General features: G+C 39.8%; 1 protein-coding gene across 2 annotated transcripts in view; it reads left to right on the top strand.

Annotated features, from left to right (window-relative positions):
• EMP2 (epithelial membrane protein 2) overlaps positions 1-17632 on the top strand; it is a 101090-nt gene that overhangs the window by 75929 nt on the left and 7529 nt on the right. For both annotated transcript variants that reach the window (XM_069210415.1, XM_069210414.1), the window contains 3 exons: positions 2728-2842; positions 3159-3258; positions 6289-6435. In XM_069210415.1, coding sequence (XP_069066516.1) covers positions 2765-2842; positions 3159-3258; positions 6289-6435 — 325 coding nt within the window. In that variant the 5' untranslated portion in view covers positions 2728-2764. The remainder of the gene's footprint in view (positions 1-2727; positions 2843-3158; positions 3259-6288; positions 6436-17632) is intronic.

Below are 17632 nucleotides of genomic sequence, written 5' to 3'. Positions count from 1 at the left end.
ACATTGAGTGTTATAGAATGCAGTGCATAGGTGGAGTAGAGTGGCATAGAATGGCATAGAGTGGAGTGGAATAGAGTGGAGTGTCGTAAAGTTGAGGGGCATAGAATGTAGTACAGCGGCCTAGAGCAAAGTGGCATAGAGTGGAGTACAGTGCCCTAGAGTAGAGTGGAGTAGATTGTCATAGAGTGATATGGTGTAGAGTGGCATAAAGTAAAGTGAAGTGGAGAAGGTTGGAGTAGAGTAGAGTAGCACAGAGTGAAGTAGAGTGGAGGGTGTAGTGTGATGTGGAGTGGCATTGAGTAGAGTGGCACAGAGGGAAGTATAGTTTTGTGGAGCAAAGGATATGATAGTGTGCTGCAATTACAGACCACATTTTAATTAAAATCTTTATTACATCTGCACAGATATACAGTTTACAGTTCTACTGTTAAAACTATACATAGAACAAATAATAATATGTGGACATGGCATTACCTAGTGTTTTTACTTTGTGTTGGTCTTTTTAAAATATTTGTTTCCACCACACTTTAGAATTATAAAAAAGTGCTTCATTATTGCTTTGCTAATTCAGAAAAATTTGCACAGTTTATTTACAGACATTTACATTTTGTGGTGTGCTAGGAAAACAAAATAGTAAAGCCTTCTCCAGCACTCCCCCACTACGCAGGATGATTGTCGCATAAATCCTATCACTTTGAAGACAGAGAAGGAAAAGTAAACAGCAAGCTCTCTCTGAAGAATTTGACTTTAGTCACAGCAAATGTGTAAGAACAAAATTTAAAGGCCTGTTTACAGACAGTGAATACTTGTGGAAGAATACAGTAAACAGGCTATGCTCCACGGGAGGAACAAAGACATAATGGACAGGCTAAAACAAATAAAGCTAACAAATAGAAAGCAAGAAAGTGTTACAGTCACAAAACACAAAGCTAATGGTAATCAACGGGCGATTGCATTCCCAGTAAAGCTAGCCGAATGTCACAGGGAAGTCTTTGCAAACCAGATAGCTGCGCTGTTTGGTAGGCTTCGACCTAAAAAGTTGAAATCAAACTAAATGGATAATACCCACCGTCTTCTTGTGTGAAAATAAAGACAATGCAACTAATTATTTTATATTATAGCCCTCTTGAATACATGACTGTAATACACGAGTACAGAAAAAGCAAACATATATTGTGCATTCAAATTATCATTTAATCATCCACGCTTGTGGTTTTCTTGGATGACAGGCAAAAGCTGCGCTCATAGAATCCAACCCTCTCCCAGATATTGGGCCACATTGGCTACTTCGAGGGCCAATCTACTGCCTTCAGGTTGTTGGCTCCCAGACAGCTGCCTAACATTCTCTGCCCTCCATCTACACACACATTCATATAGGCCCTTGCCTGCATAAAGACAAAATCTATTTGACATGTATTTTCTTTATTTGTTTCCTATATTAATGACAAAGTGCTAAAATATGTAGACACGACCCTTTGGAAAAAATTGGAGCTGTTTAGCTGGCACTGGCACTGTATCCAGTTCAGGTTGACATTTTATTAATGTTAGCCACTTGGAAAGTAGGGCTTAGTGGATTTTGGAAAAGAATATTGCGGTAGGTTCAAACTATAAATTCTCATGTGCCTGCCAGATGATTTGATCTCTGTCACTTAAAGCGAATTTATCATATGCTAGAAAATTCCCTAGTCCAATAAAACAATGTTCCACGAAACAGATACTCTAGTTTAAAAAGATGCAAAAAGTTTATGAACTGCAAGTACAACACAAGCCAAAGTCTGAGATTCACATGCGCCCGACATCATTTAAGGGTAGAAGCTGCTACCCCCTCTTTTGCAGCTTGAAACACTTCTTCGTTACTTTGCAACCCTTGCTTAACTATGACTATTTTTTTAATAAGTATTATTTTAGATTACTATGTTAAATAGTATTAGCAATAAAGATTGCCTGTTTGCCATTCAGAGGGGTTCCAGAGATATGGGACGTCACTTCCTGTTGTTGTCTTAAAAAACATGCGAAATGACGCGAGAGTATGAATTTATTTCAATGATACAGCTGGAATTCGTCGGCTGGGTTATTTATTTTTCTGACCAATAATTGTTTTGATTCAGTGCACTGCTTTGATATGTCCACCAATTTCAGAGGAATTGTGTTGCATGCTTGTTATATTCTTTTACTTGTCAAAAATGCACATTCGATAATTCCTCAATACTCAGTACTCAAAAGCAGACTCTAGCAGCAAGCCCGATCAGGTGGTACAAATGCGGGTAGGATTAAAAGGCATGGAAGAGCTTTTTATATTTCTTCTAAAAGTGAACTCATACAAATTTGCTTTACATACTATTTAGAATAGCGAACTAAAAATGTTACATCACAAAAAACGATGTAATTGGAAGTGTGTAGTCCATCAACGCAACAAGCAGCAGACGTTGTTAGTTAAAACATAGATTTTAAGTTTGGAATTAAGTAAAATTGTGTATGTTTTACGCACAATATGTGTATTGGCAAAATGAGGCAATGCTTTCTAATGGTTAATTTTCCTTTTCTTTGTGAAGCAAAAGCACTGTGCAGATCAATATATCTGTGTTACTTTTTAAGTGTCTAAACATTTGTTTAATCCTTTTGCAATTTATTTCTGACATAAATGGTTTCTAATGTATTATCAGTGTAAATAATTTCTGCAGAACACATCAGTTTTTTTACAATATTTTACTCGGTTTGTTTTTGTAGATCCATCTTTATCTAGACTCATTCACATACTCTCAAGATGTTGATTATTTTGGCGTTCATTATCGTCTTTCATCTCACAGCGGCAGTGATGCTGTTCATCGCCACCATTCAAAATGTGAGTTCAGATTACACCTGTGCATGCTTACATTTTTTAGCCTGAATCCGACTGATCATTTTGTTGTAACATGGTGTGTGAAAATATGCAAGCGTAAGATTTTATTTTCAAGGGTATTTGAGATTTGCAGGTTTGTTTTCTGATTCAGCAACATTTCTTCACTTTTACATTCTTTTGCTATGCTACTTGCTCCACTTCAGTTGTGATAACTGTTCAGCACATTCAAATCATGTCAAGTAATATTTGCGTGTTCTGAAGCTGTCATACCATGATGTTTATATGATTTTAACATACAACTGGTACACTTGTTTTTCAGGCATGGTGGATCGGAAGTGACTTTACAACAGATATCTGGCAAGTCTGCCTAAACACATCAACAATCGCCAATTGTACAGACATTGGAAACAACATTCAGCGTGAGTATCATGGGTGTAGCCATTATTTACAACCTGATAAGATAGTTCTCTACCTAATTCTGCATATGAAAAATTGCAGGTTGTTTCTTCAGTCTGACAGTGATTTCTGGTGTCCACTGAGAGCTGTGCCAACGTGTATTATTAACAAAAGGTTGTCCCAAAATAGCATTGTTTTATTATATATATAGTCCTTCCTGTGGCCAGTCCAAGGCCTAAAGGTTTTTGTGGATGTTCGATTAAGAGGTTACGCTGTAGGTATCAGTTATGTGGTGCTTCGTAGCCTTGATAAGATCACAAAATGCATCAGATTTTCATCTGGTTCTTTGGTGCTATTTAGGTGCATTGTTGCAAGGGTTAGGGATTAGTTTGGCCTGTATAGGAAAAGTGGTGTTTACAGCGTGACTCATGAAGGCTTAGTGATAGTTGTGCAAATGACTTCATAGCGCATGGCAGTTGTAGAGAATCTAAGACTATACATTGGTTCAAACAGTTATTTACAATCTTTGCATACAGTTTGCTATTAGTAGAGGTTGTTGTTGATCGGATCTGTAGGGTCTACAGGTTAATACACTGTATTGGGACCAGAACAGAACTGGTGATCTTGAGTCCTATTTAAAGGAGAAGCTGTGTTTTTGTTGATTTTCAGAATTTTTGGTTGTTGCTGATTATCTTTATTTTCTTGGGGATGTGTTCCCTAGTTTGCAAGTTTGTACCAAGAAGGAGATTCCACCTGTACAGATTATTCTGAAAGAAAGGATAATTAGGACCAGTGATACTTATTCTTGATCTAAGGTTCCTCCTTTGGGAGTAGAATTTTAATATGGATTGTAAAAAACTCAGTCCAGGACTGTGGGTGATCCAAAATGGAAGCAGATTCTTCTTGCAACAGGTAGCCAGTGCAAGGCCCTGTCCGCAGGAGTAATGTGGTCACTTCCTATCAGGCTAAGGACTTCTCGGGCCGTATTATTCTGAATTTGTCGAAATTTGTTGATTAGGCCCAATGTAAAGTCCTTTGGCACAGTTATGCTGGATCCCCACAGATCTGGTGTTTTGAACGCAGGCATTTCAGCTGCTTAATGCAGCCAAAATGTCTAGGTAAAATTCTTGGTGAAAACATGCCAGAATCATCTTCGCATGCTATGCCCCAAAATCTTATAATGTAAAGCCATTCCACCCCTTGGAGTTACTACCACCAAGAGTATCTGTAATTCCAATGGGATCGGGAGGGATTTAATGGATCATTTTATAGTCAACACATGGTAAGGGCATATGTGTTGTCCGCGAGCTTTGCTAGCAACAGTTTTCTTCATAATGGATACTAACCTGAAACTACACTTTCTCATCAAATTAAAATCATTCTGCTCTCTAGTGGCGTCTATAAAGATAAATAATGAATTTTATAATATCCCTTTACAATTCTAGATGCCTATCTACATTTGAGCCAAGATATCTGTGCTTAGAAATCGTCCCTCAGGGAGATATTTATGTATGTCTAATTTATGTTCCCTAAATCCAAGACCAATGAAAATATTATTTTATGACTGAAACATTGTGAGAGTTGTGTTTTATGATATAGCTGTAATTTGAGGGGAGTGAAGTAAAGATGGTACGGCCTATTCACAAATGCATTATTGAGTCTGTAAAGAAGTACTTTGTCCTACTCTTACACACTCTTATATGCCATAGTGAATTGGCACCAAAATATCAAAAATGGCAAATGGCATTAAAATGCAACTATTCAATTAATATTTCTATACAAGTATTTCTGTGAAACAATTTTAAAAAATGTTTCATATAAAATATTTATATATATATATATATATATATATATATATATATATATATATATATATATATATATAATACAAATAGAGAGGACTGTGCCCCATTTGCAGTTTCACTAATAGGAAGATTTATGTTTTGGGCTTATAAAAGTGCTTAAAGGGTATTACTTTATTACTACTTCCTATACTCATGAATGCTTTTGTAACTCTCCATCAATATATGTATTACTTTAAATTAGGGTCACTGGAATTATGCACCTAGCGAGGACCAAATTATGTGGCAGAGTTGACCAAATTATGCAGCAAGAAAAGACAATTTATGCAGTGTAAGGCAGCACATTTTGTGACATTATTACGTCCTTATTTTGTCATTTTAACTTACGTCAAAACTGCATTAGCAAAGGGTTCACCTCATTAGTACCACTTTAATACTCAAATGCAGCAATAATATATTGAAAGGTGACCAGTCAACCTTCTGGATGTGTTTTTCACCGTGCAGTAACACATGCTAGTTTATTTTTAGAAACTTTTGGTTTGTTTGAGCTAGAATTTTTTTTTTAATCAGCTAATTATCCAGCACATGACAAAGTGGCAAATCCACAACCATGTGAAAAACACCACAGACGCAGGATCAGATAATTCCAGTGGCCGTGATTTAAATGAACGTTTTACTGTCTATTTTGCAACACAAATATTGATTACAAGGGTGCACAAAAACTGGTTTCTAGAACTGTTCTGAGCCTGTGTTGGTTTTAGGTTTGCGTTTCTGCTCATAATTGTTAAATCTGTAGAGAATGTTTTTGTACTGTCGCAGTGAGGAAATCACCACAAACACTAACAAACAGACAAGGTCAATGTAGCCTATATGTTTGTGGAACTGGAGGCTTAATGTTTTGTTTGTGTACAGTAAATTCCCTTTCATTGTAGCGAACTATAATCTTTGCACAGGGTGTATGCACTTTGGTTTTTGCTAACAAGATCAGAGGAGGGCTAGCCCATTTGGACGTCTTGGCGCAGACCTGTGCTGAAAGACTACAACATAATTAGGCATATGTAGGTGAGCATGTGACTGGATCTTTGCCAGCCCTGCAGCCCTTTCAGAGATAGTCCTCTTCGGAACTACCTTTGCTTCATCTCCTATTGCCCCATATACTATCCACCTCTGCTCTTATGAGATGTTCCATGTTCAATGAAATTAAAAGTAATGTTTGTGGCTTTAATTATTTGCATTTCTTTGCCTTTGCAGATTTTCAAGCCCTTCAGACAGTTCAAGCAACCATGATCATGTCTACTACCCTGTGCTGCATTGGCCTTTTTTCTTTCGTACTTCAACTGTTTCGCCTAAAGCAAGGAGAGAGATTTATTTTCACCTCCGTTGTTCAGCTGTTGTCATGTGAGTAATCTTGTTAAAAAGTTGCACTGTACCTGACACAAAACATTTTAGAATTCATGGCTGTTAAAAATTAATTTGGTAATTGATAAAGTGCATTACTGCAGTAAAATATTAACACATACATGAGGTCAGGCTATTTTTTTTTACGGTCATGCAAAGCCTAATTCATTTAAATGGATGCAAGCTGCCTACTAAATCTTTGTATTGTATTTCCTGTTGTGTGACCTTTTGTTATCTAGGCATCTAAAAAATACACTGCATAAATAGAAAAGGCATTAGGCTTGAAATACTGAGTAAAAAACATAGCGAAAATCCACAAGAATAAAAAATACCAAGCAGCAATGGGTTTTTACCTTTCAAAAAGCTTCTTCATTTGACAGGATAAATTCTAAATTGCCCTTTCCTCCTAAATCAGGCGTCTCCGAAGATTACAGTATAGGGGCCGCATCGTATATTTTACAAATATTTGTGGGCCAAAAAAAAATCAATTTAATAAATGAATGAATAAATTTAAATAAGTGGATAAGGCTAATTTGGATATTTTTTGTAATCAGCATATGATACGATTCAAAACCTAAGAGAAATGTGACAATTGCAAAGAAACACTCCCTTGCTTAAACTGGGGATTGATATATAACGAGTAAAAATGTCAAACATTAGCAAATGCTTTGACAAAATAATCAATTACTTAACTGTAAGCAAGAAAGCAGGCTATTCATTTTTAATTCATTTTAATACTGAAAATCTACAAATTTACATGAAATGAAAATTTGCCCAATTTTGTAGCACACAACAAGAAAAATAACCTCACCCCAAGAAAGACCTTCAGTAAAACCAAGCAACGAAATTCAAAATAAACTTGCACCACTAATAAAGGTTGAACAAAAATACATTCGTTCTGCACCTTTCTACACAATTCTGGAAATGTGAGTGTTCTGCAGCATGGAATCTCAGCACTATGAACTTGCATTTTTAAAAGATCTGGCATACAAGACATTGCTGGTCCAAAATTTACAATAGAGAAGATTCAAGAGGCTATGCTGCCATCTACAGGCTGCCAAAGGATTTGGCTATATGTTTCCCTTTGATCATCGAAATCCGAGGTTTTGGAATACAACAGAGGACCAGATAAAATCTTGTGGAGGGCCGAATGTGGCCTACGGGATGTGGTTTGGGGACCCCTGTGCTAAATTATGCCTAAGAAGGGTGAAGATGATATTGATTTGAGCTAGAACAGCAATATGAAAAATGACTGGGGTTAGGGCCATGCATTGCAATATGCCAATAAGAACAAATAAAAAAAGGGAAAAAAGAGGGAAAGAAGAAGTGGTCCAATATGGAAGTCTTCCTTGATTTAAAGACAAAAGGGGAGATACCCATTCCCACAAAAAAGACTGATGTAAAGAAGTTTGATGTTAAGTGACATTTTTATTATAGGTTTATTCTGTTCTTTACTGCCCCTACTTCCCTCTCTATGACAGGTACAGTTTCAAAATGGAATGTCCAGATTAGAGGTCAGCTTCATGTTTGACTGATGCACACTTCTTGTACCCAGATGTCTGCCCTCACATCTTCCTGCTTCTACTAACTGACTGTTGAAGAATTATTTTCTGGTTTGGCTCCCAAGGATCACCATTTGGTAGTTACCTCTCTGACTGGCTCCAGTGTGGGTTATAGGAATGCCTAATTTCTAGGGATCAATAAAGGAGCAGTGACTTGTACCCATATTTTGCAGGACATGGAAGTGATACTATTGTGTGGAAATTACATTAATGTCCACTTAGCCAAAGAAGCTCCCTGACTGTCAGTGCAGGACTGGGCCATCTTTAAGGCTTTGTCCACTGTTTATCAAACAATCTACAGAAAGGGACCATTTTCTTAAATCTTAAGGTCAAATGATACCTTTGTTTCAAAACCCTTTGATCATTTACACATACACTCCTTCATGCTTCTTGTCTCTGTATGGTGAGAAAGGAGGGCACGAGTTTGGCAACTCTGGCTGCATAGGTTCCTATTTCCTTGTGACCACAAAATAAACTTTTGTCCACATTATATAAAAAAATATATACAGTTTGGGGTCTTTTGGATTCATTGGATGCCCTAGATTCTGCTCTCAAGACAGAGAGCCTCATACATTTTAGTATATCACTGCCTTTGTGGCAAGGATTTCACCGCCATCAGAGCATCCATCGGTGCAGCCGAAATGCTGAAGGGAGAGAGGCATGCCGAGTGGATGCTATGTTTGTTTATCTTGCTGAGCATACCTTTTTTGTTTTAGTGAAACAAACATCCAAAGCGGGAGCTGCTTTCAGGAAAACAAACTAAAGCAATCACCATGACACGCACTGAGATTTCTGCAGTGCTTAATTTATAAAATAAAAAGTACCGATGCCTGAATCTCTGATGAGAAGCCTGCAGCTGGTGCAATGAAGTGCTTTACACCGAATATCAAGGCTGCGTAGTCTTAAATCCCACTCATGCTTCTTTTAATCCACTTCCAGACACTCCCTGCCCCCTTATTTCACTCTTGCAGGTCCCTGCTTCCTCTCTTTGAGAAGATTTTTCCATCTTTCTCTTTGTCCGTCTGTCCGCTTTTTGTTTTATTGTCTCTTTCTCTCTGCAAATGTCTGATGCAGAAAATTGAGTACCAGTCCCAAAAATTAGTGCCGGTGCCCCGCATCAGCAACCGCTAGCTCAAATTAAGCATTTGTTTTCCACCTGCACATATTTGTTTTCAGATTTTTTCTTTTTTGAGTCTGCCATGCTTCTCATGGCTGATCTGGTCAGGGAAATTCAGTAACAGATTTCCCGCCCTATACAGCCATCAAGGTGACACGGGGACTTGGTGGCCAAGTTCGGGATGGGTTGCCAGGTCATGAGTTTATGATGATGGAGCTAGCTGAGGCTCTGCCATTGGAAGCCCTGCGGTTCCCCACTTATGAATGTGGAAGGGGAACTGCACGGTGTCAACTTAAGACTGTGGTTCCATCTCACCAAATGCTACGTGACCCTCAGGATCATAACCACACATGCCCAGCTTGTTTAGAGCATCATTTGTGGTACGCATATTAAAGAAAAGTGTCTGCTGTGTGTAGGTATACATTATTCTACATAAAGAGGAGCTACATTGTACTTCCACAGTGCATTTTTCATTTGCACAGTAACTATAGGGAAACATTCTAAGGAGCACACCATTCATTGGTGCAGACTGAAGTTGGGAGATGCCCAGAGTCCTCAACTGCCAGGATGAAATAAGTAATTGTTTTTTGAAGACATATGAAAGTCAAACAACCGCAACATAAGAAGGAGGCGACAACGACCATCTGGCACTGGAACCACCGGCACTGTTCCCTGAGAACAGACTGACTGTTCTGTCTGCTATTTTGTTTGCTAATTGTCAAAGTCACAGATGGTGCTTCCAATATTTGAGGCTTCACTAAAATATAAGAGTTTACTAAGAGGTATAGATCGAACTAGCAAAACACATGCTTGACATGCCAGCAAATTCAAGAATTGAAAATGTATAATTAAAATAGAAGGGCTATTAAAAGAAGTAACAGAGTGTATTTGCAGTAAAAATATATACATTCAATCGCCTTTTCTAATAGTGCCAACTGAAGAGTAAACCAGCAGCGAATGGCTGGACACCCTACAACTGAGCAACGGGGCTCCGTAGAGCATACATTGAAGCTAAATTCTACATTTTAAAAGTGGATTTCTACAACTATATGAAAAATAAATTATTTTGCTCAGCCTCATCCCCTTCATGCACCTGCTTCTCTCCATAAGACATCCTCTGAGATGAGCTGAAGCCTGCCTCGCAACACCAACTCAAAAATGACCCATGCTTGATCTTAATGTCTGGTGTCAAGTGACATAAAAAAGCAAAATGTAAAATGAAAACTTAAAACACTCCGTAAATGTGAAGGAATCTGAAATTGGTGGCTAAAGCGTTAGGGGTGTATTTATGAAAAAGTGGTGGAGTCACTGGAAAAGGGCAGGAATGCGCGTATTTAAGGCAAAATGGACGTTTCCTAACCTTTCCCTTGAGCTGGAGCACAATAGGCTGCCTAGCGCCAATGCAGGATCCTCATACCATGGTACAAGGGTGCCTCCGCTGTTTGCATGATTGTTTTTCTGCAGGAAGGGGCTCCTCCCTGCACAAAAACAATCCCCTGAGGCATATTCCTCTATCTTTGTGTGCTTACAGAATGCAGCACACATAGAAAAAGGAAAAAACGAGGAGAAAGAAAGATATTTCTCCTCGTTGCGCCTCTCATAGGGAGACATATCTTTTTGGCGCATTGGCAGGTTTACCTGTTCTTCTAAATCTGGGAATGCATCAAAATCTTTGGATGTTGTGTGGGAACTCCTAAGCAACACACATGGAAATGCATCCCTGGTACAGAGTATTTGTGTTTTTTGTTTGTGGGTTAAATAAAATATTCCATATTTGGAAATAGAGTGAGGTAGTATCACAAAGTCAGAGCAGGTTAGAATGCCCTTGGATGAAGCATTCTGAAAATAACGCTTTGCAGGTGGAGAGGGTTGCACACTTTTGTTACCATAATAAAATTTTGGTATGGCAAGCATCCTTGGAACTTTGCCGTAAGCTTCTTGATGCTGTTCCTGCAGAACATAACATAACTCAATTGTTTAATAAGATTAGAAATACTTCCTTCGGAATGAGAATCTGTAACAACTGAGTCTTGGCCCTATGAGAAGGTCTTCCTTGTCCCCATTAGTGTCTTTATTGTATGTGCTGCGTGGAGAACTGCCTCTTCCTTGTTCTCAGCAGCTACGATTTTGTCTCCATTGAGTTTGAAAGATTTTGTTGAGTTAATCAACTTAAGAGTGAAAAACGATCTAAATAGCTAAAATGTGATTGACTTTTCCTACCTTGTCCCAGATGCCCTTAAGTCAGGGTCTGTGACACACCCATTTCCGTACCCAATTTCCTGTGAACAATTGGACGTGGGTAAAGCACCTAAAGATGTACGTGGCAGATCTTTCATAAAGCAGTGTTGAGAAGTGCAAACCCCGTGAGTACCTCAGTCAAGCCCCCACTGTAGTTGTCCTTCACCCATGCAGAACATCGGTTCTTCACGCAACATAGTATTTTTCTGTCCTTAAAAGATCCGGTTTTGGAGGAATTTCTAGAAGTATACATCTTTCTGGGACAGAAGCAGATTTTAGAACTTTTGGTGCTTTCAGCATCAGACCCTGCTTGGTGTTAATCATCCTTGTCTAAGAGGTGTTTTGGTTTCTAGGAGACATTTGAGTGTAATGCCATATATTTCCTATGCGTATGTGCTCCACGGCCATCTGTGGCTTGCCCGAGGTTGAAGGTTTCGCCAATTTCGAGGCCAAATGCTTCTAAAGCACTGCATGGTTCTTATCAAAGCCTTCTATCGTTTACCCTACCTTGAGCAGAGGATTGGAGTGTATTTTGCCTGTTTTGCAAATTACACTTTCCAAGTGTTTTAAAAAATCGCAGTGCTGAGCTGAAGGTGATTGACCAATGTACTGAAGGAAACATTAAATAAATATATCTAGAGAGGAAAAGAAGATCATGAAAGTCCCATATGTCGGAGGGAAAGACCACTAAAGAAAAAATGCAAAATCAAAATTAGGGAAAAAATGAAAAAAGGCCAGGTGGAGACGGGGCAAAGTTGAAATAAACGAAACTCGATAAACGCTTGCCTAAATGTAAAAAGTGTTATGGTTTTATGAATAGACAAAATAGAAGAAAGTCTGATATTACGTGGCAGTGATATACACAACGGAAGAGAGGCTGTGAAAAACCTCCGAGATAATTTCACGAGACAAAAATTGGGCGCATTCCGACAGGGCTGTCCCTTGTTCTCTGTCACTCTGAAATCCCCCTGATGTACAGGTAGAACGTTTGAGCAGGGAGATGTTTCTGGTAGATCAGGCAACAATGCCTGAAATTAACACAGTGGCGTGCAAAACAGAAGTGAAGGGAAAAGAGATGGGGCATCAGAATTATTGGTTTCCGAACAAAAAGGGTATGGTGAGTGGAACGCAGTCTATGCGGAGGAATAACCGGAAGCAGGGAAGGGATAGCATTGCCCTTGTCAAGGACAAGGATATTGACAGCAATGCATAATTCGGATTCGAATTAATCTTTCTTAACAACTGCAGAAACAGGTGAAAGTCACAATAAAAGGCTGGCTTGCTGATTATATAATTGAAAGCTCTCTGAAGAATGAAGAGTAAATTATGAGATAAATCCCAAAGATTTAACCTTGCAAGAGAATGAGAGACGGTGATATTCAAAGTAGTCAAGGAACAAAGCCAGAGAAGCACCAAAGAAACTGAAGGGAAACAAAATGAAATTAAAATAAACTGAATTTTAGAGGGGTGGGGCATAAGGACTTAAAAATACTTCAGGACCCATTTTGATTTGGGCTGGTAGGAAACGCTCTAAAAAGGTAGCAGATATTCCGTCAGCTGTAATACAACTGCTATAGGCTACATATGCAGCAGTGACATCAGCTCCTTGTGCCGATTAGGAAGCTTTCACTCTTGTAGTACTTTGGGTTTTCCTTCCATGCAAACCTTTGACAAAGCGCTTCTGACCGCGTTGGATCTAGCCACTAGATAGTAGAATAGTCAGAGGCATATTCATCTGAAGTAGATCCTTGCTGCGAAAGCAAGTGGACCTTTGAAGTCCGTCAGCAGTCTTGAACTCCTTGAACTGTCATAAAGAGTATGTCTTGGAGAAATTTAGTGTGGCTAAGGCTTGCACCCCTGGCACGTAAATGTGCACAATAGAATCCTACTTCAGTGTGAACACAGAAATATTAGCAACAAATAGTATGTTACTTACACATCTTGCAAATTCTTTAGTTGGCATTGTCACACTTTACGTAGTGCATTGCCCAATAGCTAACATTTCAAAATTTCCACATCATTTATGTAAACGAATTCTGTTGTGCGTTTATGTTTTTTGTGTTCCACTCTGAAACATTCACCGGCTCCACCATAAAAAAACCTTTCCCTTTGTAAATTTTCACTCCTAAAAATTGATAAATCCAAATAGTTCTTTCTTCATAATTTAGAAATCCATTTACTGTAAATGCGACAAACGATTTCCTGTACAATCCTGCCATCTACTGGCCTTCAAATGTAGAGTTTTATTCATAGTTAATTATTGAGTTATCCAGTCTGGTACTCCTGTTGGATTGCTTTGACCAGGCGCGGTTCCTCCATTATAGCGGAGGAGTGTCACCCCACTGTTAAAATACCCCAGACACTGCCCACAGATGAAAAATAAAATGGTAATAAAGTTAATTTATTGCCATTTTATTTTTCATCCCCCGTCCCAAACCCAGTGTCAGGATGGAGCGGGGCTAGCTGAGTGCCAGTTGCAGGGAGGAGTGGGGGCTGCCTGAGCACTTGTTTAAAGTGTGCATGTCTCTTTGGCTTGTCTGGCTGACATGCGAGGCCAGCCAGACATGCACACTTTAAACCTTTCAACCCTGTTGTCTTAAACAGCTGGGCTGAGAGCAAGCACAGGCCTCCAGTGCCCCCAGGAGGGCCGAGAGAGGCTGCACCCTCCAATCCTGGCACTTCTGTCATGCTGGTTGACTTTTTAGTCCATTTGCCTTTTCTTTCTATCTTTCTTTAAGCTTTATTTCAGCAAAATAATAGCCATAAAAGCACCACACCTAATGCCACCCCAGCAGAACATGATTCTGCAATATAAAAAAGACATTTAATGAAGAAAAAAATGGGCATGTCAAAGTGCAGTGGTCAATATAAATTCAACTGGCAGGTTTGCATGATAAGATACAGGATCCATCTCAACAAAATCCATAGCTCAGTCCTACCCACACTACTCTCCCTGCTATCACTCAGCTCGCGCCCATGGTTTAATCTCTTTTGCTCTTATATACCAAACACTCCCTCAAAATTTTGCAACTGTGCAAGCAAACAAGGGACTCAGATCAGACCTCAAAATTCTCAAAGCAATCGTGCTACTCCATGTGCCTAGAACCCTGGTAATTGGTCTAATCCATTGTCTGCTTGGTCCTACATAAGCTCGACATGCAAAGAAGACATGGCCAACTGATTCCTTTGTTAGCTTACATCCGGAACATAGTGGTGATACTGAGGAGCCTGTCACCCAGCTACTCGTAAAAGAACTCAAGGGAAGTGTACCAAATCTAAACTGTGCGTATAGCTTCCTATCCCTTGGCACTAGCTTTAAAGTCCAGGAACGCACTAGTTAAAATGCTCTTCCCTCCCAATTTTAGGCACCTCCTGCAGGACCCAGGCCTATTATCGCCTCTTCCGTTCAGCTTTCGTAGGGATAGTTTCTTGTTGCAATGCGTCCCAGGGAGTCTGAAATCCTAAGGCAAATAACTACTTCTTCATCTTTGCAAACCATACTATCCTATCCACCCATGCGCTCTTAAGTACCTCCCTACAAGCGGAGGCATACTGTTCAAGTTCTCGAGTTACCATCAACCTTCTCCAAAACAGCAAGGGGCGCAACCCAGCTCTATCACTTATGGACTTTCAGCCCAAATCTTATGGACTTTCAGCCCAAATCTAATTTCAGGGGCAGGAGCGGTGTGCTAGCAGGTAATTGAACCAGACTTCTTATAAACTTGTGCTCCATCCTAATCAACTCACTAACACCCTCGAACCCCCATGGCTCTGCACCATATACTGCTGATGCCACTGCTCTTACTTCAGAGATCTGGTTGGGGGCATCTTCAGGCTTGGAGAAAGAGGCCCTATGTTCATCCAAAACGGCACCCACTACTTCACTCAGTTTACTACCCTTTTTATTAATATGAGGTTGCCATACCATTATATATGCCAACTTGATACCTAAATAATCAAATGTGGTCACTCTCTGTAGCTTGTCACCCCCCAGAGTGAGCAGCCCCATGAAAGATTTATGCGGATTGATAACCATGAACTTGGTCTTACTGCTTATAATGACCAAGTCCCTACTATGGCAAAATTCTTCAAATATAGTTAGAAGCCTTTGTAGGTCTGCTGCGGTCTAAGATACCAGTAAGGTGTTGTCTGCACATAATAGTGTAATGATCTTATGCTTGCCAATTGAAGGGACATCTGACAATGGGATTGACAGGAAATGTACCACCTCATTCAAGAACAAGAAAAATAAAGTAGGGGCAAGAACACATCCCTGCCTCACTCCTTTGTCAATAGCAATGTCCTTGAGTCCTTCACCTAATAATTGCTTGGTTATTCTCATGCAGATGGATGATAACCGAAAGGATGTCACCCGGCATGCCCGTATCTGCTAACCCTGACCATAATTTATTCCGGGGAACCATGTCAAAAGCCAATTTTAAATCAATAAAAGCCATGCATAAGCTTCCTTTTCCTAGCACCACAGTCTTCCAGTATACTAACATAAACCTAAAAATGTAGTCTATGGTGCTTATCGTAGGCCTAAAACAAGTCTGATAGTGAGGCAAGATATTGCGATCCTCAAGTCACTTCAGGATCTTGCCTAACAGAGCCCAGCTAAAGACTTTCTGCGCTGCGTCTATTAAATTTATAGGACTATAATTTGTAGGGGAATCCCTTATCCCCTCATGTAAATCGGTACCACCTCTACTAACTTCCAATTAAGGGGAATAGGTGCACCTTTTGCAATTTGATTGGCAAGTAACAGCATATATTTTACCCCAACTCCTTTATCATAACTCCCTTATTATACTTAAATACATGGCCTGGAATACCATCCGGCCATGGAACATTGCTGGCCATAATAGAGTCAATGGATGTGGCAATCTCCTTAAAGTTAAACATATCACTACAGCCGATTGAGGGCACTATAAAATTAAAATTATATGGAGCGCCCCGGTGACCAACCAAGTACAGGGATCTGAAGCGGTCCACCCACACCTCTTGTGCAATCATGTTATCGGGATCTGTGAGAAATGATAGCTCACACTCTCTTCTGCTCTGTAAATTCCAAAATGTAGTGTAGTCATGTGATTCACATGCTACTTTGAGGTCCTGCCATCTGTTTTCCTCCCAGGCCTTCCTGACATACACCTGAGCCATCTTATAAGTTGCCCTAAGCCTCAAAATGCTGTTTCCAACCTTTAATTTGATGGCTTTAACCAGGTCAGCCATGGCCAACCTACACTTCTTGTTGTACCAGTTTGCATGCCCGGATATTTGGGGGTTTCCTTTTACTTGACTATTTCAGGGGCTGAAAAAAAAAAAGCGGATTCCATCAAAACGAGCTGCGTGGATCTTGGCCAGATCATGCCAGCTCCCATCTCCAGGTGCCCTCACGTCCAACGCACACAATGTGAAATTTACTAACATTGAAATTTCCCTGAGCAAGTCAGTTTTGGGGCAACTCTCTGTCACTTAAGGTGACACCTATCATTTGTAGGGTGGAGCTCCTGGGTATGACTGAGAGGGCATGCATTACATTCATGTAACCCCAGGAATGATTTAATTGAGAGGCACAGAGGGTTATGATCACTCTCAACAGTTTCCCTTACTACCATATCCTCAACAAAAGCCCACAATCTGAGATCCATTAGCACATAGTATATTCTACTAGAGCCCATATAACTGTGAAAGGTGGGTGGGCGAGCCTGATCACTCCTAGATTTATTTTTCTGAGCTCTAAGCCCGAATTCGAGTGTTATGGCCTTTAATTGTAATGCCACCTTGGTCCATTTTTTGACAGGTACTTAACTGGGCTTTGGTATTGACCGCTGTTCCTCTTCCTCTGTCCTAAGATGTATATCATCACTATCTAAGGGCTCAAACGTGGTGTTAAAATCACGGCCAATAATGTCAAAATACCTAGGCAATGTTTTGTCTAAGCTGGGCTCTCGGCACTGCAGGATATCCGAATAAGAACCTCCTCTTGCCCCACTCACATAAAGATTGTAAATATCTAGCCTCATGATAGATTTATTTTTTACCTGGATGGCCAAGATATCCTGATCGGCTGCCAAGAGGAGCTCAAAAGTGCAATGCAATTCAATTTTGACTCAGATCAACAGCCCACCAGAGGGCCTACCCTTAATACCTTGGTGGCAGGGCTAAAAGAAGTTGAACAACCGTGCTAATACTTAGGTTCTATACAGCTAGGGGCATGTTTAAGAAAAGTGGCACTGCATCCATTGCAGCGCCACTTTTCTAGAGCCCCCTACCG

This window comes from Pleurodeles waltl, chromosome 10 (genome assembly GCF_031143425.1).
Source record: "Pleurodeles waltl isolate 20211129_DDA chromosome 10, aPleWal1.hap1.20221129, whole genome shotgun sequence".
NCBI lineage: Eukaryota > Metazoa > Chordata > Amphibia > Caudata > Salamandridae > Pleurodeles > Pleurodeles waltl.
Note: the sequence above shows the minus strand (reverse complement) of the source record. Positions and strands in the feature narration are given on the sequence as shown.